At 35.8% G+C, this 27571-nt stretch overlaps 1 protein-coding gene across 1 annotated transcript; it reads right to left on the minus strand.

Moving 5' to 3' along the window:
* Positions 1 to 27538, minus strand: LOC133286775 (callose synthase 2-like). The gene is made up of 44 exons (XM_061484223.1): positions 27450 to 27538; positions 27148 to 27220; positions 26412 to 26643; positions 25472 to 25572; positions 25011 to 25129; positions 24752 to 24845; positions 24514 to 24624; positions 23897 to 24013; positions 23724 to 23816; positions 23536 to 23627; positions 22722 to 22848; positions 19353 to 19490; positions 19178 to 19254; positions 18997 to 19096; positions 18119 to 18241; positions 17905 to 18022; positions 16222 to 16556; positions 15933 to 15985; positions 15779 to 15839; positions 10255 to 10336; positions 10125 to 10174; positions 9951 to 10037; positions 9219 to 9359; positions 8755 to 8849; positions 8530 to 8614; positions 8278 to 8438; positions 8061 to 8184; positions 7881 to 7978; positions 7670 to 7799; positions 7354 to 7505; positions 6934 to 7043; positions 6230 to 6349; positions 6037 to 6105; positions 5739 to 5928; positions 5482 to 5656; positions 4738 to 4857; positions 4540 to 4655; positions 4341 to 4424; positions 2997 to 3109; positions 2671 to 2900; positions 1798 to 2595; positions 1647 to 1697; positions 929 to 1114; positions 1 to 344 (listed from the first exon to the last, which is right to left on the minus strand). The coding sequence occupies exons 3-44, from the start codon at positions 26596 to 26598 to the stop codon at positions 96 to 98; spliced, it is 5862 nt and encodes a 1953-aa protein (XP_061340207.1). The 5' UTR covers positions 26599 to 26643; positions 27148 to 27220; positions 27450 to 27538; the 3' UTR covers positions 1 to 95.
* Between the last annotated feature and the right edge of the window lie 33 nt (positions 27539 to 27571).

Raw genomic sequence — 27571 nt, forward strand, 5'->3', positions numbered from 1 at the left:
TCCTTTGAAACAATATAATAGATGATAATGTATAAAGTTTTAACATATAATAGATCAAAATGAAACTCTGTACAAAGATATATGTTGGGTTATAATCACTCTTTGTTGTTGGAGGAGCGATCCCTTCTTTGTCCACCAAGAATACGAGAAATCTGTAAACCTCTACTGAAAGCTTGGTTGAAAAGCATTCGAGTTTGAAACTCTGAAACAAATGGGAACCATGCCAAGAAAGCAATTGGTGTGAAGAGAAGCAACCCCATTATTATTTCATATCCACGAGCTAGTGCACGAACTGACCCCCAAAACCCAGCTTTTTCAATGAGAGGCTTACAAGCTTGTGCAATCTTTTGGAGCCGAAAAAATAAAGGAAAAGAAAATATAATGAGTAAATTCTCAAACATGATTATGAGCAAAAATATTTAGCTATCACTTGTTTTCTTTTTTAACAATGAAATGTCAAGCATGTAGAGGATTTGACAAAAGATAGATGCCACATAAATAAATAAAATGCAACAACATTAACATAATCTTTATCCTAAACTAATTGAGGTCACAATCGATGAACTCATATAAAAGCAAGAATAGATTGTCAGAGAAATATAAATATAAAACCATAAATATGACCTTCATCTAATAGCTTAAACTTTTGAGTTGAATTGATTCTTTATATGACTTTGTGACCAAGTGGTCATGAGTTTAATCTACATCACCCCTATTCTATTAATAAATAATTTAATGTTTTGGAATTTCTGAGCACATATAGGTGGACCTCTGCATTATCTCCTTCAAACCCAAAGAAATATAATACAAAACCATAAATATGACCTTCACCAAATATGGGTTAAATTGGTTTTTTACGTAGATTAAGTAAAAAGAGGGAGAGAGAGGAGAAGAAAAAGAAAAAGGTTAAGAAAAAATATTTACTGACCAGCAGCAAACCCCAGCCTGTTGGCATGACTGCAAGAATGCAGACAACTATGTCCTTAATCGTCATTTTGGCAACTGCTATCAATAATATGAAGGTGGTAAGGAATGTTATGAAAATAGAACCCTTAATCAATCGAAACAAAAGCTGAAAGTCTGCACTGAGGCGGCGCCTTCCAAGAGATACACCCTGCAAAAATGCAGCATGATAGCATTGAAAGGGTTAATATAAAATCATACAGAGAAAAATTCACTAGGTATAGAAAGGGATGTATGAGGGGTGTAATAGAAAGAGTGTGTGGCTAGCATTATTTTTCATCTCTAGCTTGTTCCACACCAATATTTTGTTAACTATTATGCAGTGAGAAAAGATTCATATAAATATGTCTACACGGTCATGAACAAAATGAGAACAAAGAGAATGGCCTTACAAATTCATGAAAAGATGACATATTATGTGGATACGAGCTTTTAATACTTGATTGTTCCAAATTATCAAGTACTAAACATAATGCTTATTAGTGGACTATTTGGTTTTGTTTTGTTATTTATGAGTGCACTTATTATCTTTTCTAGCAACATAATGCTTAAAACTCATAAATGATGTTTATTAACAAAAGTTTTTTTTCAGCTGGTCTGCATGTGGAAGCATTCAGCAGAATTCCCTGAACAAAGAATCACACAACTTTTGAAGATACAAATATGAAAGTCTGAATTCTCACCTTCATTAAACCCAATATTAGAATGATTATCATCCATGAAACACCATAAACCTGTAAGCCAATAGTAAATACAATTAAATTGATGTCGTAGTTGTTAGGATCATTAGCCAAAGGAGTATTCCTAAGGACAGCCATATGAGAAAAAACTTACCAGAACACTTTGAGTCGTATCTGTGATTGACAGGTGATACACAAGCCCATATTGATATATGAAAAAACGGAAGGATAGTATTATTTCAGCAGCAAGACCACCCTTTCCGGTGTACTGGAGATGTTCTTGCTCCTTTTCCCACCAGGATTCCCAACTTCTTTCAGGAGGCACACCAATACCTCCACGGCTGCTAATCCATTTATGCCAATCAGTCCAGTCATCAATTATCTTCTGCCACTCAAAGCCTGATGGATTGAAAAGGAAGGGAGCAAACAGCCATGTTCCTACCATGAACCATATGGTTATGGTAATTAAAATATAGGCAACCACTCCTCTGTAGGAATGGCCAAATATATGGTAGACCACAAGCAGAATCATCAATTCAATTCCTTTAACAAAATGGCTGCGAGAATAGAGCCTATAATTATCAGCAAACTTGGCATGAAATACCACAAAACCACGACCAGTGCCTCTGTAATGTGCACCCCCATGAAGCAATGTCCTTCCATAATAGTGTGTTTTTGTTCCAAGAGAAAATGTGAAAAATACAGGAGCCAACTGTAGTTGCATTAGTACAAATTCACTTAACGCCGAACGAAAGCCCCTCTCTAAGCCAATTTCTATCAACATAGGCAAGGCCAACAAAAATCCTATTTGCACAACAGACTGAGAAGCAAGAGCCACTTGAAGAGCTTTGTTCTCTCGAATAGCTCTCTGTTTGTTCAGCCCTTCTTCAAGTCCACTAAGGGCAAGATAGAGGCGGCCATAAAGGAATACATAAACTGTGAGGACAGTTAGCTGTCAAAAACAAAGTCAGTACTTATTATAAATCATATTCATATATGCTACAACTAAGGAAGGTTTCAAGTATACCAGGGTACTGAAATAGAAGCCAATGGTGGTGAAATAACAAGATAGCATTCGGAAGAAATCAAAGCGGTGACCAAGCCTATATATGTCCCTACTCATTGTTTGTTCACCGTTCCCATTAGCTATCTTTGCCTCAAACATTGATATCTGGTTAAGACCCACATCCCTTCCTTTACCAACTTGTATGTACTCATGATGAGTGACATTGCCCTCACGTAATGTAGAATTGAAACCTGCAAATCATTGGGAGAAATTTATAATTCTGATACTCATCTAAAAGAAATGGGAACAAGTTATGCACATACAGAAAGAGAAACTAAAACACATGCCTGCAAATATATCCTCACTCAAGTTGATGACCTTAGAAGCCTTGCTTACACCCCCTCTTGTCAGGTGGAAAAGTCTATCAAATACATCTGGATGGCCATAGTGGAACCGCACTCTGAATGAAAAGCACAAAAACATTACTAAGAATTTCAAACAATAATGGACACAGCCAATAGAGACATGAGGACTAAACACTTCAACTGAATAACATGTGAATTGTAACACAGTACCTTGTCCAGCCTTGACATAAAGAAAGAAGAGAAACATCAGAAATAAAAGCAGGAAAATAAAAGTAATATTGATATTCTGTCCATTTTTGAGTTTGAATTTTTTTTTTTTCTATTTTTTTTTTAACTTTAGATTGTGATTAGAAGAACTAGGGCAGCTACTGCTAAAAGTTTTTTTTCCCCCCTTGAATCTCAGTATCATATGATTAAATCACTACACTCTTTGAAAACATTCCACGTCCCTCTCTCTCTCCTTCCTCATTCCTTTCACCTCACTTATAACTACAAACGGGCGAACCGGAGCAGTGGTAAAGCTGCTCCTTCATGACTGAAAGGTCATGGGTTCGAATCCAGGGAACAGCCTCTTTGCAATTATGCAAGGGTAAGGCTGCGTACAAGAACTACTTACACCCCACACTCGCTAGTTGGGTTTAAGGGGGAGTATTTTTTTTTTTTTATTCTATGCCCATGATGTAACTTGGCCATATAAAATCCAAAGTTATCTTACATGAGCTGCTAGTTTAGCTGGGTATTAGCATTGAAGTTGTTAAAACACATTCTAATTTTTTCCGTTCAACCTAATGTCAGTGCATAAAATCTAAATCTGAGCCATTTGAAAACCAATTGACCATTGGCATCTGAATTTTCTTCAGTCTGATTTTGCAGTAGTCTATTCTTAACTAATCTTGCTTTCCTTTGACCAATTTGACATAACAAAATTACAAACCAAATCCAAGCATCTATCTTTTATTTCTGGCACAGGAAATTGATGACAAGTGACAACTTAAATACCGGAATGATAGCTCTATGAGAAACAGATCATTAAAATGGTAAACTTAAACTTTTATTTTTACATAATCATGCTATAGAAAAATACACAAAAAAGTAGGTAGCTAAGCTCTATTTGGTTTCATAAACAATTAAAGAAAACGAGAATTCTTATTGTTAAAGGAGCCTTATATCTTGTAGTCTTACTGTGTTGGCCACAACTAGTTAACCTAGATCAGTACTTAACCTAGATTATTAGTATAAATAAGAGTATTAGGTTAGTGTTTTGTAACATGTCATTATAAACAACCAATAATTAATGAAACAATTAAAAAAAAAAAAAAAACTTACTTCAGGGGGTTAGCCAACAATCGTTGTCCAATTGTCACAAAACTATGCTCCTGATTGGACATAAACCATGCAAGGGATGAAACACTGCAAGAAACATAAGGGACATAAAGATTATGATTAACTGCATCTATTCATATAATTTTGCTTATATCAGAACAGATACCAGAAACCATGTAGAAATTAATACAACGGATCATACCTGCCAGTAAATATATGCTCTCTGAGGCCAAGTATAGTTGGAAATCTTGGACCATGTTGTTCGAGAAATTCTTGCAGCAAATTCCTCATTTTGAAAGCTTCTTCCATATAGTTATCCTGTTACATGAATACTTAGCTATCTGAATTTTTTTCAAAAGCTCGCTTTCCCTTCTTTCTTTAACATATAAATATAGTAGACCTGATTCATATCAATTGTTTGCAAGCCTTCACCACGTGTGAAAATGATGGCATGGTTTTGATTTTCTGGCTTTCCCTCCCCCAATATTGCAGGCCCTGGAAGCTTTATTTTGTAAATTACCTACACCAAAATAACCAAAAAACAAATTGGAAATCATTGTTAATGTAAAGATATATCATAGTGCCTGGATATTTCTTCTTTAGCTAGGGCCACATATATTTGAGAAAAACCATCCATCTAGAATTTGTTTGATCATTTTCTATAGTAACTGTTATAGAAATTTAGGTAGAGAAGGAAGAAAAGAGAAAATAAATACCGAATAATATGAAATTGATATTGATTTGATATAAAGGATGTATTAAAATATGATACAAAAAGACAAAGTACAAAGCTCTATTTATACTAGTAGAAGACGTTAAATGAGGAAACAAATCATGAAAATATGGGTATATGGAAACAAATCCTAAGAGATAATCTAAGATACTCTAAATTATACCCCAATATAATGAATATATTATGAGATGTTTTCCACATATTCTGACACACGCCATCAAGTTAAAGCTCACTAAGCTTTAAGCTTGTTATAAATGAACCATTGGAAAAGGAAAAATAACCAAATAATATAATCTGGGCTCTTGTATATGAATTTTGGTTTATTTAGTATTGAACTTTCAAAAGTAGGCTTTACAGTATGCAGAATTTTCACCAATCATCATAATTTCAGGAATGGTCTATGAACAATACCTGGTCTAAACTCTGAACTGTTTCAGATGAATCAATCGATTTTGCCGGTAAAGCAGCTTTCACCAGAGCTGAATAATAAACTTTATCTGTTTTTCCAGACGAATCTGTTTTTCCAGACGAATCTTTGCTGTGCTCTTCAACCTCATCAATGTAAGCAACTCGAAGAGATGGATACCTGCAATTATAATGCTATTACTAAATGTAACAGGACATTGCTTGCATAAGATATAACAAGGAGGTAGATTTGAGAGACATACTTAGTCATTAGCTTTAAAATTTCTTTGGCCCTAGGATCCCCAGATCGCTTGTGAATACTATATTGTTGACATGAAACTACATATGTGAACTTCATGTCAGCTAATGATTGACATTGTGTCCACAGTGACCGCTCACTATTTGGATTTTCCTTTTTCTCTAGTTCAGCAGCCTTATAACCTTTCATTAGATCTGTTAATCAATTGAAACAACAATATTAAATGAGCTGTATAATAGATAAGGTCATAATCTCTGTCTCTGTCTCTCTCTCTCTCTCTTAATGAATCTTTCTCCACATACCTTCATCCTTTGCCATATCAAGAAAAGCCTGTAGCTCCAATGCTTGTCGGATATACATCATGCCTCGGACTTCACTCGGTAAGAGTGCAGTGAAAATACACAGGGAATTCATAATTATACAATAGAAAAATAGAACATTAAATTACATATCTATCACAGAGAAATTGACAGAGGGAGAGGACGCAATTTGTACCAGTTTTGGTTAATGTCTGGCCTCTGTATGATGCCCATAAACGGAGTTCTTCTTCCAACTCTCCTCTGAGTTTATCTTCACTCTTGCAGTCAAAACGTTGAAGAAAGTTTTTCCATTCATCTGCAGTAAATCATGATCAGAAGCAAGAGTATGTTACAGCATTCCACAGAGTGTGGTATGATAGAAAGAAAGTACATCATTAGCAATGATGGACCCAAAGTTGTTGATAAGGAGGTTAATTCCCCCATTAATTGTTCCCTTTATGTTTCAAACTATGACTCCACAATGGGGATGAATGAGTAAATTTGAAAGAAAATTTTAAACCCACCCATCTCTACTGTGCTTGCCTCTCCACCTAAAATTTTTAGATCTGTCACCAATCAATTGGGTGGCAAAAATAAGTATTCGCCCTTGCTTAACAGTTTAAGACATTAGGTCAAGTGGTTCTTTGATGAGGTATGAAAGCCAAACAGACTAAATGTTCTAGGGTTCAATCCGTGCCTACATCAATGATCTTATTAAAAGATTAGTTAAAGAAGTATTTGGTTTCAGTACAAGTTAATCTTTTACTACATTTCAAGCCTGAAGGAATTTTGCATGACGGGACATGCTTAAGTTATAGCAACCATTTTTGGACACTTAACAACTTGAGTTATTAGGTCAAGCAGTTCTTTGACAAAGATATTTAGAGGAAATGGAGAAACCTGGAAATATCTTTTGCAAGTAAAAGAGGATAGAGACTCCATCTTCATTTGGCTCTTCCAGATGCTCCAGGGAGAAAAGAACAGGTTCATCATAGTATGGTGTCAAGACACTACAAAGCCGAGGTAATAATATGTCAATAACATATTTTAGATAGATTACATCCGGTACATGTATGTTGAACTTCAAAATGCTATTTAGTATATATCATATTAAGTAACCTTTTTGTTTTCTCTTTGAGATAATTAATGATGTTAAGTCAAACCCAGGTACAAAAATAAGCAGGAGTGTAATTTATAGTCCCTTTTAGTATTTCTTATCATTTTGAGAAAACACAAGGTAATTGAGTGTAATTTACTTAATAGTAAATCACAAAATGATGCTCCAATATGTGAATCAAGTTCAAGATGAATTGGGCTTACGAGAAGGACAACATATTCCGAACTTTGGGAGCAGGTGGCATATCCATAAACAAAGAATTGGAGAAGAAAGTTATACGCCTCCTAGCATCCAGGTTGGCTGGTACATCCATAGCAGACTCCTTGACAGTAAGCAGTAATTGAAGCCTTTTTATCTGTGAAGAACATAGCAACAAAGTGAATAAACTATATCATTATGTAGGATAAGTAGACTGAAAAGCTAGTAAAAGAAGGCATCTGAAATCCAGGTCAAATGAGTTTGAAGGATACACTCATAATTTTCCATTATAATAACAACACCTAACAGTGTAAAACTTACTTTCTCTGTCCAAGCTTCAGTACCCGTTGTGACAGGAAACTGAAGTTTACCAAAAAACTGATACTGTTGATCAAGGGGTGTCAACCTCTCATCTTTTCCATAAGATCCACCATGGCTTGAATCTAGCAAACTACAAGTGAATGATAATGAATCCAAAATTATCACAACTGATCAAATTAGCTAGGGACACAGAAAATCCCAAAGGACTTACCCCTCAATCTCTCCTTCCATTATGTCTCTGGTCACAATCTCTAGCATGTCAAGCAAGAGAATCACAATTTGATCCTTGGACTCCTTTTTGTTTTCCAACTGAAAAAATAAGGAAAAATTTGGATAAACTTCACATTTGGTCGAACAGAAAACATAACATTCAAATCTCCAAAACAATTACCAAACATTCGATCAGTTGAACAAATCGTTCATATAGATTAGGGAGAGCACTCAGATTCAATTGAATCAGGAGATCTTTGTTTTCTATGTGCTCATCAACTCTTATAAAAATATTCTCTATAACCCTGCATTAGTGAAGCCATAACATAGTAATGTCAGTATATGAAGCTTTGTCATTCTTCTCATTTGATGTATATTTAGATATAACATGAACTTACTTCTTCTCACGTTCTCCCAGAACCAAGAAGTTAATAATATTTTTAAAAGAAGCATAGCATTCAAGAACAGCAGATTTCATGTTCTTGTCCCTTGCCAATCTTTTTTCCAGCTCTTGTCCTTTCCCAAAACTGTCTTTAGCCATAGACACTGCAATTGGGATCTGTGCAAAAATACAGATATAAATGAATTTAAGCAGGATACTGATTATTCTCGCACAAACACAGAGAACAATTGAACACAATCAGATGAACCTTGCTAGCAAGTAAGAAGGGAGGCCACTGGATGAGGTTCAAAGAACGATCAGCCCAATACGGTACAAGCAATAGGTCCATTTCCCTATACATTTTATTGTAGTCAGACATTTCGGCAACAAAACATAAAAACCTCACATGAAAATCTCGATATTGTAAATATTTGAGGTTCACCATGGACAAAGAATTAAGCAGATATTAAGAAATTTCTAATCATAATACTACCTGTTATCAATTAGGTCCTCCTCCCTCAAACTAGTAATTATTTTGTTCCATAACTGTGCAAACCTCGCAGATTCCTTCTCTTTATCAGAAGAAACCTGAAACAACCAGCTCTCCAAGAATCAAATATATATTGTTAAAGGACGGATACATTTAGAAAGACAACAAGTACAAAACAGGTTGATCAGGAATTATATCAAAAAAAGAAACAGCAAAAGAAAATAATCAACTCAAAAGAGAAAACCAATCTCCTGGCATATTTTACAAGGAAACACCCTAAGAAAAAAAAAAGGAGCACCACTTTATGTTATCCTATTCCTACCATCGTTTTTACACCAAACCTCTATAATGGATAAATTTAGTTAGCCAGAAATATACACTGTTCTCCAAAGATACCAGTTGATGACGACTAGCACATCACAGTCATCGTCAATAACAGATTCTAATAATGCAGAAAAGTTTCAAACCTGTTCAAATTTGCGAGAAAAAGTGGCCTTTAATATTCCCTTTTTCTTTGACTTCTCAGTTTGATCCTTGGGAATCAGGCAAGCATTAAAAGCACCCGGAATTGATTCAAAGCGAGACCTTAGTAAGTCCAATGTTCGAATCTGAAATTAGAATGAAAAAAATCAGTATTACATGATCCATAGATCAGCAGCCAATGCAGCAGAAAAAAACTACTTGGCTTTCCTTTAGCATATTAGATATGATGCAGCTATCAATATAGACGTAAGTAGTTACTACAGAAAAATTGTTTGATATGTACATAAATCCTTCCAGCATATAGCATATTTCAAGTCAAATTGTGAATTTACGCATTTAATGAGTCACACATAATAAAAATAAAAATAAAAATAAAAAAGCCACTCCCCGTTAAACCCGACTAGTGAGAATGAGTCACACACAATATGTTATGAAAATTCCTATTTTGGAAGAATATAAGAAAAAGATTTCATAGTCAGATAACAAATTAAATTTGATAATTAAAGGATAATTTAACCCTGGAAAGGCTAATACAACAACAAAAGCCTTTTCCCACAGGGGAGGAAAGCGGAAAGAGTAAAAAGAAAATAAATTAGTAATATAATGAACAAAATATGACAGAACAGGGAGAGAATAAGAAAAGGAAAACGGGAAAAGTTTCCAAGCTAGAACAACTGCTAGATACACATACACAGGAACACACATAATAGACGAACCTCTCCCAAACGACGAAATGCACCGTATATGCCTCCAACTATTGTAGAGTAGATAGCATACCAAATCTGTGTATCCATAAAGTAGACCTGCAAAGGGGTAACTAAATGACTATAAACGCACGTAGAACATAGCTTTAATACAATTGGTGAGACGTGTCAGAAAGATAGACTTACAAGTATGATTGGAGCCCATATAGCAATCACTACACCGATGTTGCTTTTAGCTGCACATAGTAGAAGATGATATAAGAACAATCCCATTATATGAACTACATTCATTTTCATTTATTCCCAGAGTTGTTACCATGAGGGAAGAACTCATGCCAACTATAAACTGATATACGAGCCTGCATGATGGCTTTTGTTGGACCCACAAGAGGCTTAATCTGCAGTGTAAAGCAAATGAACCAGATGAATGTAACAAACACATGAATACAGGATGTCATATAAAATACTATGCAATTTTGCAGATGTAGAAGTACAGTTCTATACTTATAACGATTCCAAAGATCATTTAGAGACTCATAGAATATGGCATGAACATTAATTCCTGATTCATATGCACATACTATTGTTAATGTACACACTATATTTGGGTGGAATAAACCAGTTAGTATATGGAACTTAGAGGACAAAAAAGGGAAAAGAAAAGTAAGAAGAAAAAAATAGGATCACTTGTAAAGAGTAATCAGAAAAATATTATTATAATTGTGTATTAATCTGATACAAAGAGGTCTCTATTTATAGAGACTAAAAAACCTAATTCTTGACCTAATGGGCTTGGCCCAATACAACAAATACTAATAATAATAAAAGACCTAATATTTACAACACTTCCCCTCAAGCTGAGGAATAGATATTTATCATTCCCAGCTTGCTAGTAAGTTCTTGAAATCTGTCTGAAGGAAGTCCCTTTGACAATAGATCAGCTAATTGACGCCCAGTGGGAATGTATGGAGTGGTAATCAACCCGCTATCAAGTTTCTCTTTGATGAAATGGCGGTCGACCTCAATATGTTTAGTCCGATCATGTTGAACCGGATTATGAGCTATACAAATAGCGGATTTATTGTCACATAGCAGCTTCATAGGTCCCTCACATTTTATTTTGAGATCATCAAGTATAATTTTCAGCCACAGTAGCTCGCAAATGCCTTGAGCCATAGCTCGAAATTCAGCTTCTGCACTTGACCTGGCAACCACATCTTGTTTCTTACTTCTCCATGTCACTAAGTTACCGCAAAGAAACATGCAATAACCAGTGGTAGATCGACGGTCAGTCACGGATCCAGCATAATTAGCATCAGTGTAGACTTCTAAAGAGAGATTGCCATCACGTCGGAATAACAATCCTTTACCAGGAGTAGCTTTAAGATACTGAAGAATTCTCTCTACTATCTGCATGTGTTTCTCCTTTGGATCGTGCATAAACTGACTGACAACACTAACAACATAAGCTAGGTCTAGTATGAGCCAGATATATCAATTCCCAACTAGCCGTTGATATTGTCCTTTATCAACTGGAGGACTCTCCTCTTCATAGCCTATCTTGTGATTCTGCTCAATAGGACTATTAGAGGGTTTACACCAGAGCTTTCCTGCTTCTTTGAGAAGATCAAGAACATATTTTCTCTGGCTGATAAAAATTCCTTTTCTTGAATGAGCTACTTCTATCCCTAAGAAATATCTCAGTTTCCCAAGATTTTTGACTTCAAACTCAGAGGCAAGCCGTGTTTGCAGAATCTGTTTCTCCACAAAATCATCACCTGTGATAATAATATCATCAACATATACAAGGAGCACAGTAAGCTTCCCATTATGGGAATGCTTGAAGAAAAGAGTGTGATCTCCTTGACTCTGTCTGTATCCTAAGGTCATCATAACCTTAGTAAACCTTCCAAACCAGGCACGAGGTGACTGCTTCAATTCATACAAGGCCTTTTTTAATCTACAAACTTTATTTTCTCCTTTCACAGAATCAAAACCAGGCGAGATTTCCATGTATACTTCTTCTGACTCACCATTGAGGAAAGCATTTTTCACATCAAACTGATTTATATCCCAATCGTAATGGGCAGCAAGGGACAACAAGACTCTCACCGTATTCATCTTTGCAACTGGAGCAAATGTTTCTTCATAATCAATGCCATAGGTTTGAGTGTAACCTTTGGCAACTAATCGAGCTTTGTATCTCTCAAGAGTTCCATCAGAATTATATTTCAGGGCATAAACCCATCTGCACCCTACTGCTTTCTTTCCATTAGGTCTATCGATAACCTCCCATGTTTTATTTTTCTCCAATGCATTCATCTCCTCTTGCATGGCTTGAGCCCAATTCCCATCTTTCAAGGCTTCATGTACTGATTTTGGGATTGCAATAGAGTCTAGTGCTGAAACAAAGCTTTTGTGCTGCACAGAAAGATTAGCAGAGGAAACAAAATGGGAGATAGGGTATTGAGTACAAGAGGGATAGGAGGAACAAGATTTCTTAGGACAAGATCTTTTTCCTTTTCTAAGAGCAATGGGTAAATCATCAGAATCAATAGTAATGGGTAAGTCATCAGAAGTATTAACATCAAGATCAGAAATATGAGATTCAGGACTTACCAGTGGTTCAGACGATTGAGGTTGCTGCTGAGGCAATGTGGGATGTTTCCTTCTTTGATATACCAACTCAGGTGTCATAATCTTCCGTATCTCTGGTGAACTTGATGTATCAGTCACAGGAGGATCAGTCACAGGAGGATCAGACACAGAAGGAACAGGAAGGAGGAGGATACACTGACACAGGTAAAGGAGTAGACACTGAAGACTTAAAGAAGTGAGGTGATGAGCTTTCTGGTGAAGGATTCTCCCCCTGAAGATGAGGACCTTGGAAAAAGGACTCAGATTCCTGAAATGTAACATCCATAGAAACAAAAAATTTCCTACTACCAGGGTGATAGCACTTGTAGCCCTTCTTATCGGGAACATAACCAAGAAAAACACATTTAATAGCCCTAGGGTCCAACTTACTGCGATGATGTTTAGGAAAATAAACAAAAGCAACACACCCAAACACTCGTGGAGGAAGACTCATAGTTGGAATAGAAGGGAAAAAAGAAGTTATAGAGTGAATAGGACTTACATGGTCAAGTACCCGAGTGGGTAAACGGTTGATCAAGAATGCTGCAGTAAGAATAGCATCTCCCCAATAGTATTTGGGTACATGTGTCTGAAACATTAATGCACGAGCCACTTCAAGAAGGTGACGATTTTTTCTTTCAGCAACCCCATTCTGTTGAGGGGTGTCAACACAAGTAAGTTCATGAATCATACCGTTATTTCGTATAAATTGGGAAAAACTGTGATTAACATATTCAGTACCATTATCTGTTCTTAGTCTCTTGATTTTTTACCAAATTGGGTCTCAACCATTTTATAAAATTGAAAGAACAGATGTGGTACCTCAGACTTTTCACGAATTAAGTAAACCCAAGTTACACGAGTGCAATCATCAATAAAATAAACCATCTATTTCCAGAAGCATGAGGGACTTTAGAAGGACCCCAAACATCAGAATGAATAAGATCAAAAGATTCAACACTCTTAGTACTACTAGAAGGAAAAGACACACGATGATGCTTAGCAAACTCACAAACATCACAATGAAAAGACTCAACAGACTTAGACAAAAACAATGATGGAAATAAAGACTTGAGTAAACTAAAAGGTGGATGTCCCAAACGCTTATGATGAAGCCAAATCAAAGAATCAGCAGTTGATTGACCATGAGACATGAAGATGTGATCTGTTACTTTATTTTCGGGAGATTGTGACACCAGATAGTACAGCCCACCAGATAGTACAGCTACCAATCGTCTTCCCCGTGGCGAGATCCTGAAAAACACAATGGGTACGGAAGAAGGTTACAGTACAATTCAAATCTTTTGTAATTTTATGAATAGAAAGAAGATTCGTGGAGAGTTTAGGAACATGAAGAGCATCTTTAAGATGTAAGGACTGCTGTAAGTTTATGTCACCAGAACCCGCAACTGATGTATGTGAGCCATCAGCTATGGCTTTTGTATGGGTTCCAATGGTAGGATGATAAGAAGTAAAGGAGTCAGCACAACAAGCCATATGATCAGTAGCACCGGAATCAACAACCCAAGAATGTTTAAAATCATTACATGAAGAAAGGAAAGAATGAGTTTTGGAGCTCATACCAGTCATAGCCAAAGCACTAGTATCAGATGGCTTACTCAGATAATCAAGGATGGTTCGGAGCCGTTCCAATTCATCTGGACGAAATGCAGGTTGGGTCTCATTAGGTGCAGGAGTTATTTCAGAGGAAGGAAAATGCGCTTGACCACACATCCTTGTCATTTTTTCTAAGACAGTTTGTTTTTCATGGAGGCGAAAGCATAAATCCTTGATATGACCTGTTCTTTTACAATAAGAACACCATCGATCATCTCTCTTAGGTCTAGAAGATGCATCATCATAAAACTTTGTGAAGGAACTCCCTTGAGAAGAGGTCATACTGCACAAAAAATGGTCAAAGAAAAGCTCCAAGAAGCCAAAAAATACGGAAAAAATACCAAACGATGTCCGATCTGAGAAAACAACACAGATCCAGAAAGAAGGCAAGAAAACGAGAAGAATGGTGGTGGTCCGATCCAAAAACACCGCCGAACGCGCCTCCACGTGCCGGAGAAAGCAGCTGCGCGTGGGCTTCACTCGCAGACAAAGAAGCGGCGCGTGACAGCGCGTGGCACGTCTTCTCCGACTGAAATTTTTCCGATGTGGTCGTCCGGTGAGCGCGCACCTGTCTGTGGGTGGTCGCGGTTGAAAAGTCGCCGGAAAGGGGTTCAAACGGTGAAGACAGAACTGGTTGAGGGCGGTTGGAGGTGTTTGGGTCGTTTGTGGCGGAGGAACGTTGCGTAGAAGGATAGAACGAAGAAAAAAAAGGTCAACAGTGGTCCCCTTGGTCCAAAAGGTCCCCGGAAAAAAAATTCCGGTGGCCGCTGTTGGCGGAAAGAGGCAAAGAAATTAGGGTTTTGTAATAAAAGACAATAAGCGCAGAAACAGAGCCCTCAGGATCGAGTGCTCTGATACCAACTTGTAAAGAGTAATCAGAAAAATATTATTATAATTGTGTATTAATATGATACAAAGAGGTCTCTATTTATAGAGACTAAAAAACCTAATTCTTGACCTAATGGGCTTGGCCCAATACAACAAATACTAATAATAATAAAAGACCTAATATTTACAACAGGATCAGAAAGGAAATACAAAATGATAAAAAAATATTTCCCACAAGCAGTCAATAAACCTCCACCATGTAGGATGTAAAGAACCAATTCAACCCAAAAGCTTAAGCTAGTGGGTGAGGGCTTTTTAATGGTTTTATATATCTCAACACGCCCCCTCACACGAGAGCCCACTGGGCTTGAAGGGTGGACAATGCACAGGCCCATCTACCTGTGCGAAAAAAGAAATTCCACTAAAAAGAAAGTGGGAGGCGATGAGGATCGAACCCAGTACACTGAGGCTCTGATACCATGTAAAGAACCAATTCAACCCAAAAGTTTAAGCTAGTGGGTGGGGGCTTTTTAATGGTTATATATATCTCAACACAGGAATAGATGGAACTTACTGGAAAAAGGGAAAAGCAAAAAGGAAGAAAGGAAAAAAAATTAGAATCAGAAAGGAACTATGAAATGATAAGAACCCAAGTTTTCAATAAACCACCTCCATGCAGTTAGCAAATTTTAGAGACTCATTATAATCATTTTAAGTGGCAATATAGAAAATGATAATTTTCTAAGTCAAATCTTTACCTCCATGTAGTAACTGAATGCTAATTTAGATAGAATTAGGAGAACCCAAAAAGTAGTGTACCTAGAAAATTAAGACAGTTAGAGTTTAATCAGTCAGATTTGACCAGTAAAAATGATCACAAACAATTCAAGAAACTCAACATCATGCTCTTACTTCAACAGTGAAATCGGGCCTTCCTGCATTCCTCTTCCAACAAAGAGGCGAGGCTGCAAATTGTTGGGTAAAAAGTATAAGAAAAAAAAAGGGACACTGAAAAAATTAAATGTATATGTTCTTTCACATAAACCAATAGCTTCTTATCATTAAGAAAAACTAAACAAGACAAATAATATTTATTAGAAGTATTTCTTAAGGATGATAAGAAGCTATTGGTTTATAAGAAAGAACATTCATTATATAATATACAAACATAAATACAAAAACCAAATATGCATCTGCTTACCTGGGACCACCACATCAGGAGCTTCACAATGCCATTGTTAGACCTCTCAAGATACCCGCGAATGAACGGGAATACAAATAACAATGCGGAGAGAATATTTGGAGATAAGTAGATGAAGATAGCCAAAATGAACATAGAAGGGGAACCCGAACCATTGCCAAACCAATTCTTTATGGTTTGTGCCAAACCAGATGGATTTTTCCAACTAAAAGCATAAGTGACTGGTAAAATTATGACCCATGCTGCAGCTGCAAGAGCTTTAAATATATATCGCAGCTTGACATGAAGCGACATAACTTTCCTTGCTTTCCAACTCAGGACTAAGTCAAGAATGGCTGGAAAAGTATAAACGACATTATAATTGTGGTAACTTCATAAAGTAGAACACATTTTTGTTTGAACATTGAGCATCCAGATAAAAAATTGGGAATTTTATAAGGTACAGACATTCTAGAGTCACAAAAACAATAAATTCTCAGTAACTTTTTGGATGAGGTGCTACAAGTTGAAGAAAAATCAAACATCAATAAAGGAAAACAAGAAACTTCAACATCTTGTGAATCTTTTGAATAAGCATTCCATTATCTTATGCAATATTGTTTCATTAATCCTGTACTAGGTCTCTAGTGCTCAAAGTTTTGTTTATCATTTTTGTGATAAATTCACTGACTTTGTCTAGTCAGTCAAAAAATCCTTTGGGATGAAGGTATATTGTTCCCCCCTCCCCAACCACTTATTTTCTGATGTATATCTCAAAAATATTTATGATTTCCAATAATGTTATCAAGGGTATAAATGTAATGAGTCAGAGACAACCAGATAGGCATTTTTTTAACAGATGATAATTCAAACAAGCAAAAGTAAGATATAAGTTTTCAATGATTTATTATAGCGTACATAAAATTGTATTTAGTTGCAAAGGGAGGCCAAAAAAAAATGTGATTTTAGAGTTCTATAAAGCTTCTGCACTTTACAGAAAAAACAATGAACTTCATATGATATCCAAACATGAATAATACAAATAAAATTTATAGAGGATGTGTTTTGTAGATTTGTGACATGTTGAAAATGTGGTAAATGCAATACAAGTCATGAACTTTGCAGCATTGAGACTCTAGACTGTAAATTATCATTAAGTAAACAAAAGTTGAGTTCATTTGGTAGTGAAAAATTCTGTCATGTATGCACTGCATTTTCAAAGAAAGGTCAACAGTTTAGTTTCTTATAATTCTCATTAGTTTTATTTGCGTAGCACCCAAGCATTCATTAGATACTTTTGAGTTTGCCTGCTATGAAATGAATCCACATGGCATGAAGGATGTATTACTATGTGAGTTAAATAAGGAAATAATCAGCAGCACTAAGCCTGTTTGATTTCACTGCTGAAAATGAATTTTAACATTTTTCAGCTAAAATGGAAAACTAAAATGTAAAGCGGAAAGCAAGATGCATATTTTTATGTTGAAAACTGATTTATGTAGTGCTTTGTCTCCATTTCTGATTCAATATAGACAGAAAAATGATATTGAAACAAGAGCTGCAGCCTCTAGAAACCTGAAAACTGATGGGGACTGGATAGAAATTGGGGGAGAAAGATAAACTAAATTTTGAGTTTTTTTCCCATTAGCACAGAAGGAAAGATCAGCACACAGAGTCAGATATACAGTTGGTAATTTTATGTACCTTGTGCAAGCTTCAATATTGCAGCAGTTATGAAAATGCTGAGAACTTTCTTGAAAACGTCACCATCAAATATGGAGCTTAATTGCCCATTGCCATTCCAAGCAATGATTACCATTGCCTTAAACAGCATAATCAGCAAACCTCGTTAGAATGAATGGATGTAGAATGAAGTGAGTAAATGTTGTAAATCTAAAAACAAATCTGGAACTATTACCTGTAAACATAGTATATAAAAGCTCCACATTCTATCAAAACTTCTAAATATATGCCAAAATGAGCGTATCTCAACAAAATTAACTTTTCCAATCCACCGTTCTCCAGCATGAGCTCTGTTTTCCTGTTTCAAAAAATTTAGCACAAACAGTCAGGATAAGATCAGGGAGAGAAATTGGTTTGTTTCATATTAGAGGCAACACTTGGATTGTTCACAAGAATTTCAGGAGGAAAAAAATGCGATGTATTTGTAACTAATAGATGTGACAATGAATAATGAGTTGAGTCAGCTCTTTCAATCAAAAATAAAAGGTGGAAAAGGAAAACAGCTCTAATAAACACAAAGTTCATATATATGTAGTCCAAGTCCTAAATACAAGTGCTATGACCCAAAGAGCACCTTAATCAGTTTTCATCAAAAAGAACAAGCTTCTTCTTAACGGTAACATGTTGTTTCTCTGGATTTCCAGCAAAGCAAGAAGCCTAAAGGATCTTGTTACACAATTATATGTGGAACTCTAATTGTATACCAGATCATGCAGGCTAAATACGCAGAATGAACTACTACAAACCACGCATACACAACCAATGGGCTGTCAAGGAGCAATTCTTCAGTACTTTTGAGTGCATTACAACCAATGGTTCGAATTATTTCTTAAAATTAGAATAGTCCATATTTAATACGAGTCAAACTCTGTATGGGCAGGGAGAAATACTCTTCAATGAGTATATAAGAATATTCCCTGGCAAAGACCATAGTTCTCACATAGATACTAAATATGCACCGAGGGACGGTATCCTTTTTTATTTTCCTTCATTCTTCTTTCCACTCATTTGTTAGTTTTGAAGATAGCAAGTAAGCCATGAAATATGTCATACCTCATCTTTGTTATCTGTACGTTGCTTACGAGGCAATGGCACAGAGAAAAACTCAGAGTCAACGCGCATAGGCCAACCTAGCCGGAAACAATCAACTGACCTACAATTTGGGAATGGTGATCCCTTTAATGATGAACATCATTATAAAGGAAAACAATCAGATAAAAAAGAAGCATAATACCAAAAGTATTCGTTTAAATCATCATAATTTCTCCATTGAGAATGTCTCGCCATTCCTTTATTACTCCTCTTAGCTTCCTGCAATACAGAAAAATCCAATAAAACAGATACAAAGCAAACAAATGTTGAAAGTAAACCAAAACAGTTCTTCAGCTCATGAAAAAACAGAAGCACACCTTGGCTATTGTATCATATATCGGTTTTATTACTTTCATAAGAAAAGCCTCATTTGCACCACCATAGGCAGGCTTTACAGGTTCACCCGTCAGTGGACTAACATTCCCAGCTAACATCCCATACAACTCAAATGCCATCTACGTAGATCAAGAAGACAAAGTGATGCTTAGGTTCAGTAAGTAATTATTGTCACATTCAAATCAAATAATATCACAAAATTACGATTTTACAACAAGTAATGAAAGATTCATTAGAACTTGGAACCATCAATCTTAGCCTAAACCAATCTTGGACTCCCAAATTTTCCTTTTTTATCGCAACCCTAGCAAGTTGGGAAACCTTGTGCACCAAGGTTTTCCCTTTTTATCTCTCTCTCTCTCTCTCTCTCCATAATAGTGTTTCTCCATAATAGTGTTGTGAAGGAAACAACTATCTTAAATGTTTAAGTTGTACAATTAGATAAAGGCCTAAGAATGGTAAATTCTAGAGTGAAAGGCTGCTTGGACAAAATACAAAACCAGCTTAACTTGTGCTGAAAAGGGGTCAGTAAGGATTGGACTTGGGACACTAGTCAAAGAGACTAACAAATCTATGTCAAAGCTTTCTTCCACTCTCATTGTATTTTACTTGAACTTGTCATAGGAAGGACGATTGGAGTTGCTAAGGAACATGGAGGGTTGTAATATTTGTCTACAGACCTAATAAGGGTAGTCCTAGTCAGAAGCTTGTAGTTACTTTGCGAATTTGGCTTCAACATAGGTATTTTTGCCATCCATCTTTTTCTCTATTAAATTATATGTTTCCAACTTTATTTTCAAGAGACTCAATTGATTCTTTTCATTGTGATGCTTATGAATTAACTAAACATCAGCAGGTAACCTTTTCTCTCGATTCTCATAAAAGTATTGAACTTTTTGCACTTATTCATTCTAATGTTTGGGCCCTACTTTGTGTCTTTTTCAGATGACTATACTCGAGCAACTTCGGTGTTCCTTATGAAAGACAAATAAGACATGTATCAATTATATGTTAACTTTTATTATGTGGTTCAGAAACAGTTTTGAAAGTCTATTAAGTATCTGTACTCTAATAATGATAGATAGTATGTTAACAAATCTTTCTCTAGTTTCCTAAAGGAGCATGGTGTTATTTATGAACTAGTGTGAATACTTCTCGACAAAATGACATTGTTGAAAGAAAGAATTGGCATGAATTGGAAATTACAAGAGCTCTAATCTTCCAAATGTTTGCTTCTAATAAACTTTCGGGAGAAGCTATCTTAACAGCTGTTTATTTGATTAATTGAATGCCATCTCGTATACTTAGAGTGTGCATGACAACCTTCCTGGAATCAATTTTTTTTTTTTATTTCTGTTCCTGGAAACAGAAATGGATAGAAAACTCGTTTGATAAAACCAGTTTATCTTTTTGTTCCCAAGATGAACCAGTTTAATTTTTGTGTTGGGGAACAGAAAAAAGAATCAAAAATTTTTTGCTTTTTTTGTTCTCGTGCACAAAATAAGAAACACTTGTTTCTCTCAATCACTCTCCACCACTACCATCATCACCACCACCACCATAATCTCGACATGACCACTGCCACCATCGTCGCCACCGTCGTAGTACCACCAATGCCGTCATCACCACCACCACGATGCCACCGCCACCATCACCACCACCTCCACCCATCGCCACGATCACCACGATGCTACCGTCACCACCGCCACCACCCCTACCATCACCGTTACCAACCACCACCATCATCGTCGCCACCACCGCCATTGTCGCCACCACTACTACCACCGCCACCAATCACTACCACCATCGTCACAGCCACTGCCTTCACCGCCACTACCACTATCGCCACCACCACCACCCGCCACTACCACCACCATTGCCGCCACTACCACTACCACCATCGTCGTAGTCACCACTACCGCCACCTACTACCACCGTCATCGCCACAGTCACTGTTGTCACCATCGTCGCAGCCACTGCCGTCACCACCACCACCATCGCCGTAGCCACTGCCGTCACCACCACCATGCCATCACCATTACCATCACCACGCCACCGCCGCCGCCATCACCACCATTACCACCACCATGTCGCCACCACCACCACACTATATGGAAAGGAAAGTGATGATCCAAAAAAAATTTATGCTTAATAGGAATTATTTTTTATTATATTATTTGTTGTGTTATCAAACGCAATTCTCATTCTCGGAATAAAAATAGAACATGTTATCAAACAAAATTTTTTTCTCAAAAACTGTTCCAAGGCACATAAATAAAGAATTATTTTCTTTTCAAAAAGAGTGTCAGGGAACAGAATGGTTGTTATGCACACCCTTAGTAACGTTTGTCCAATGCACCTCATGACTTCTTTCTTTTTCTTCCTATCATGGAGAGTCTTTAGTCTCATGTATTTGGTTGTGTGGCCTTTATCTATATTCTTCGCAAATCAACAAACATGATCCTTGGGCCATTAAATGTGTCTTCTTGGGTTACGCTCATGAAAACAAAGGATACAAATGTCATGGCTCTTTTAGGCGTCACTTCTTTGTTTCCATGCATGTCACTTTTCATGAAGATGAGCCATAATTTCCTTATTCTCATCTTTAGGGAGAGAGTGTTCCTAGGTCAGTAGATGAAGCCCTTCCCTCAGTCTCCTTTTCCTTTACTGTCTAACTCTACTATATGTTCTTGGGTGGAAAATTGGTAACATGGAGGAGCAAGAAGTAAAATGTGATTGTCCACTCAAGTACAAAAGCTAAGTACCAAGCCACGACCTAACGAGTTTGTGAGCTATTATGGATGATAATTATATTGAAAGATTTGAGAATAAGGTATGAAGCTCCTCCTACGCAGTTATTCTGTGTCAATAGATCAACAATCAGCATTGCCCATAATCCGGTTTGACATTACAAAACTAAACACATTGAGATAGATCGATATTCCATAAAGGAGAAACTAAATATTGAACTAATCAACACAACTTATGTCCCGTTACAAGTTCAGTTGGCCTATGTGTTAACTAAAGGACTCTTCATACGGAGAGGTTTCAGGATCTTACAAACAAGTTGAGAATGACAAATATTCATTCTCCAGCTTGAGGGAGAGTTTTGTAATAGTCCAACATCTATCCCACTGATTCCACGATAAAATATTTTCTATTCTTTGTAAATCATTGTAATTATATCAAAAAAATTTGTTACCATAGTTTTTCCATTATATTAGGAAAGTAATAATTTAGTTAGATCTATATATTAGAATGAACAAATATATAGATTCATTCAGGAATAATATACAGTATTTTTCTAATCAACTAGTGCTTTAATATCTTTTATTTTATATAAAACTTACATGATGATAGATAAAACAAAGGCATTCTGGCATAAATCTTAAATTTGCAGCTTCTCCCCATATAAGAAGATATAGACTCATGTATAATAGTTTGCGCTGTTGCATTTCCTGTTGAATAGTTGGCAACCTAACAATCATAAAAAAAGAACAGAATACTTAAAAAGAGTACATTACAAATTCCTAAAGCAGCAACTTATGCATAAATCAGGTAGTTGGAGATTAAGAGTTGGTATATCAAGGAAATAAGCTAATTCCATCTTGTACCAAACGAGAGAAAGAACAAAATGTCTCAAAAGAACTTTCACTCAAATAATCAGTTTGCTTGACCTCAAGCTACGCTAATTTAAGTACCAAAACATCAGAGTAGGCTGTACTTGAGCAAAGCTAGATCCAAGCCAATCCCAGCTTTTACCGGCTTAGCTACAATAAATATATGGCCATAAAAAATAAAAACTACTCCTCATTAAACCCCAACTAACGAGGGTGATTATATATCCATTTACAAGTAAAATTATATAATACAATAAATACAAATTTAACATACTATCATGCATCCAGTATTTAATGCACCTTTTACATATAGTCATATACACATGTGTTTGTATATAACCTGCTTACAAGAGACAGAACGAAGCTTGCTTTCATTTAGGCCACTCAGCTCACATAGGCCAATAGGTGAGCCAAGTTTGGCTCAAAAGCAGGTTGACTTCTAGCCACAACTCAACTATGTACGTATAAGACTGTTAATTTCAACTTGATACTCCACAAAACTAGCATTTGAAGTAATAACTAGATTAAGAGACGCAAATCTCACCAAAGGCTACTTTTGCGACCCAAATACTTGCACCACCTTTTGTAGTTTCTAAAGAGTTTCTTCATCACTTCATTTAAAGCACGATCATCCAACTAAATATTGAAAGTGAAGTATGTAAGAAACATAAAAAAAAAAATTCCTAAATCAGAAAATAAAGGTCCAAGCCATAGCAATACATAAAAACAAACCTTGGGTTGTTGATCAGGTTTTGGAACTTGTCTTATATGTACATTTGCAAGCAAAAGAATTAAGTGCTCCCTTTGATTTTCAACATTTCCCTTCTGCACTTGTGAATAAGGAAGATAACCTTTGAATGGAATAAAGAAACCAAATGGTGAACAAAGATCAATTCAGCCACTACCTGGAAACCAAACATCAGCTGAAGCCAGTCCATAATGTCTTCATTTACTTTGTTCTGATGACCCTTTGGCCAAGGCAAACCCCTGGTAATACGGAGTGCAGCGACAGCAGCTTGAATCTGTAAAGGATAAAAAATAAATAAATAAAATTATTCTAGTTAACGCTTTGAAAGAAATAAATTAAAGTTGTAATGATAAGTTAATTCTGGATGTGTAAATGGATGAGTAAATTGTTAACCATATATTGTTTCATTACCCAGTTATTGGGGTTTTTTGAATCTTAACTTCTGGCTGTGTAAGTAACACACGAGTCACGAACCAATTCTCCCAAAAGCTTAAGCAAATGGGTAAAAGTACATGAATAGTTTTATTAAATCTTTAACATATTTATATTATATTTAACAACAGGCAATGCCTAACCCACTGAAAGACGATGTCTTTAGGCACCCAGTTTCTGGTTCAGTGATTCTATTGCATTTTTTACTTAGTCTTTTCTGTTTGCCTTTGCTTAAACAGGAGTTTTCTAGTTCTACTTAAAGGTATTACCTTTTGGAACCTTCAAAATAAAACATTAACTCAAATTAAAAAAGGATTAAAACATTAAAAAAAGAGAACAAACCTCGGGATATCTCATTATAGCCTCTTTACCACTCTCTGGATCAAGGGGCAAAATATTATAAGGGGCGTATAATTGCTTCTCCTCCTCAACTCTAGTATTAGCTTCCAAAATCTATAAGAAAATATCAAAAAGAGTATAATAATCAAAACAAAAATAAACAAGGAAAAATTTATGCATTATTCTCTTTGTACACTTCACTCGGTAACTAATAGACTGATAAAATGCAGAGGTATTTTACCTCATCAGCTACTTCAACAGATTCTGTTTGATTAACTGCCTTCAAAACCTCAAATAAAACAGAAGCAGTTTGATATGCTTTTGTGAGCTGGGCACTGCGGAAGCATATGAAGTTAATGCCGGTAATTCACATCGTTTTTATCAGAGAGACAAATTATATATTAACAGAATTTAGGAGAACTACAGGTAATTGTGTAATATAAGAGATCTATAATCAATTCAATGAACAAATTATTGATTGACTTAGATTGTTAACTCACCGGTCCTTATCAGCAGCATTCTGTAATGCTTGAATATACTTTTCATAGTAATGCCGGTAAAAACTCTGCATTGCACGAGCATCGCTCTTTGCCTTTCCCTCCAAGGTTGTTTCATTTTCCTATAAAGAAAGGAAAAAATACTTTGGTCTTTTGCTACAATAACATGGGAAGCATTTGTTCTTTGGTCTTTTGTTGGTCCATGAATATACTCAAATTAGACACTTCTATTTATTAGATTTCTCCACCCATTTCTAGAAAAGCCGACTAATCCGTTTCGAGCTCTGTCAATCCTATATAAGAAGCGACTCTCTCAACACTATTTTCTCCATTCCTAGGGCTTGAACTTGAGACCTTGGGTTAAAGGAAACAAGCTCCTTACCAACGAAGCCAACAAAAGATTCAAAATAATAGGAAAAAAGTGCAGATGTAGAAATTCTTAACAAATGAACTCAGAAGTTTACCCTTTCTAGACGTTGAAGAAGAGCAGTTTTAAATTGACGAACCCCACGCCCACTAGATGTGGGATCTAGTCTGTGAGCTTTTTCAAAGGCATAAAACCGACCTAATTACAATAAGAGATGAGCATTAGACAAAGAAAATACACATCAAAGTTCAGAAAGCATCTCATTGCTGTGTCATACTATGAGACTAATATTATATCCAAATAGAATAACCAGAAGAAAAGGAATAACAGATAAACAAGTGAAAAGAAGAAATTGCAACAGAGTGGTTTCAGATGTAAAGGAAGTAAACATACAATAATTTCACATAATTAACAAATTATGATCTCTATAAAGAGTAGTTACTTGAAGACCAAACTAATTAAAGGAAAGAAACAATGAAACTCACATAACAAATAGATTCTTTTCTTCACGAGATTTTAAAGAACCAGAAATCACCAATCATTAACATTATTTAGAAGCAATAAATTTATTAATAAATTAAGAAAAACATAATGCAGTTATAACTATGAGTATCGTTACAAATGAAATGAAGCATTCATGCAATGATTGGTTCAGGACATACCAAGAAATTTCCCATCCTAAAACTCTAAAATATCCAATGACATAAAATACTCAAGACCATTTTTAAATACAACCCTCAGCAACATTTTCAATCAGAACCAAAAAATCTAGTTAAGTCAACTGATCAATGAGATCTTGAAACCACATTTGTTTTCCTTGCTCAATGATTACTAGTGACATTTCGTCAACTCTTATAATAGTGTACGCTTCTAAACAATATTGGACTTTAACTTTTGCATATCCTAACACAACAAGAATTTATCCTATAGTGTGATCTATCCAAAAATGACAGCTTCTCAAATAACATACACGCGCGCACACACATACAGTATATGTATAAATGTATATATATAAAGAGACTAAAAAAGTAACTTACAGAGATAAGCAACTCTTTTATTGCTAGCCTCTACTTCATTAGCAACTCGGAGAATGGGAGCTATCTCAACAAGTGAGGAAGGCACTACTTCACTGTCCAAGATTGGGTCTGATCCTAAATTCCCAGCAGTCTGAGTCCGCAGAATCCGCCTTTGCGGTTGCTGATCAGAACCCCTTCTATAAGACATCTTGATACCTCAATCAATATATATCACTTCTAGCTGTAATCACTTCTATAAAAAAATTACAGTGAAAGTGTTAAAAAGAAAATACATTCAAAAAAAAAAAAAAAAAAATAGACGACAATCATAGGAAATTATGGTAAATCAGAAACTGACCCATTACAATTATGTAACATTAATCACTTTTAATTACCATAATTCAAAAGAGAAACACATATTAAGCGTGGTTAATTGACACAACCAGAGCTCCAGAAATTTCTCTCTCTATCCCTTCGTGTGTAAATTATTAAGATTGGAAAAACCAGAAGGGAGAGTGAGCAAAAGATGCAATTTTGAATGTAGTTACACCATTCTCATGGTCAAGAATGAAGAGATAATTCTCTTCTATTGGCAATGAAAAGTTGAATATCAATGAAACCCCATGTAAACTATATACAAATAAATTGGAGAAGAAAAATTGGTAAGCAAGAAAATTCCCCAAAAAGCTCATTGCTTTGATCAGTAAACGCAAGTTTGAAAATTTAGCTCGAAAAAAAAATCTAATTGTAAACACACCTCAAAAAGCCATGGATGAAACTCTGAAAGACACAGCAATCAAGCAAGAATTTTTCTTCAGTTTTCCAACTATCTGTGAGCATCCCAACATGCAAAACAGCAAAAAGGATCAACTTTTACATGAATCAAGTTATGGAAATCTAAAGGGTGAATAGGAAGATCAAGTTTACCACTCAATTTTTATTAAGGGATATCTTAACAAAAAGATCTTCACGAGTAGAAGGGACAATAGAAAAAAGAAAGCTTTACAAGAAAGTGAAAAAAATAAATAATAATAAAAAAATAAAATTAAAAAAACTCACATGAGCGTTATGCTAGTGTGAGAGACAGAGAGTAAGTGAAAGAGCAATAGTTGTCGTTGAGCATTCACAAGGGGCAAGTGTTACCAACAACTCACATATAAGTAAAGAAAGAGATCGAATGG

This window comes from Gastrolobium bilobum, unplaced genomic scaffold (assembly GCF_033153095.1).
Source record: "Gastrolobium bilobum isolate Gb01-03AN ecotype WA unplaced genomic scaffold, APGP_CSIRO_Gbil_v1 utg12245, whole genome shotgun sequence".
Classification (NCBI taxonomy): Eukaryota; Viridiplantae; Streptophyta; class Magnoliopsida; order Fabales; family Fabaceae; genus Gastrolobium; species Gastrolobium bilobum.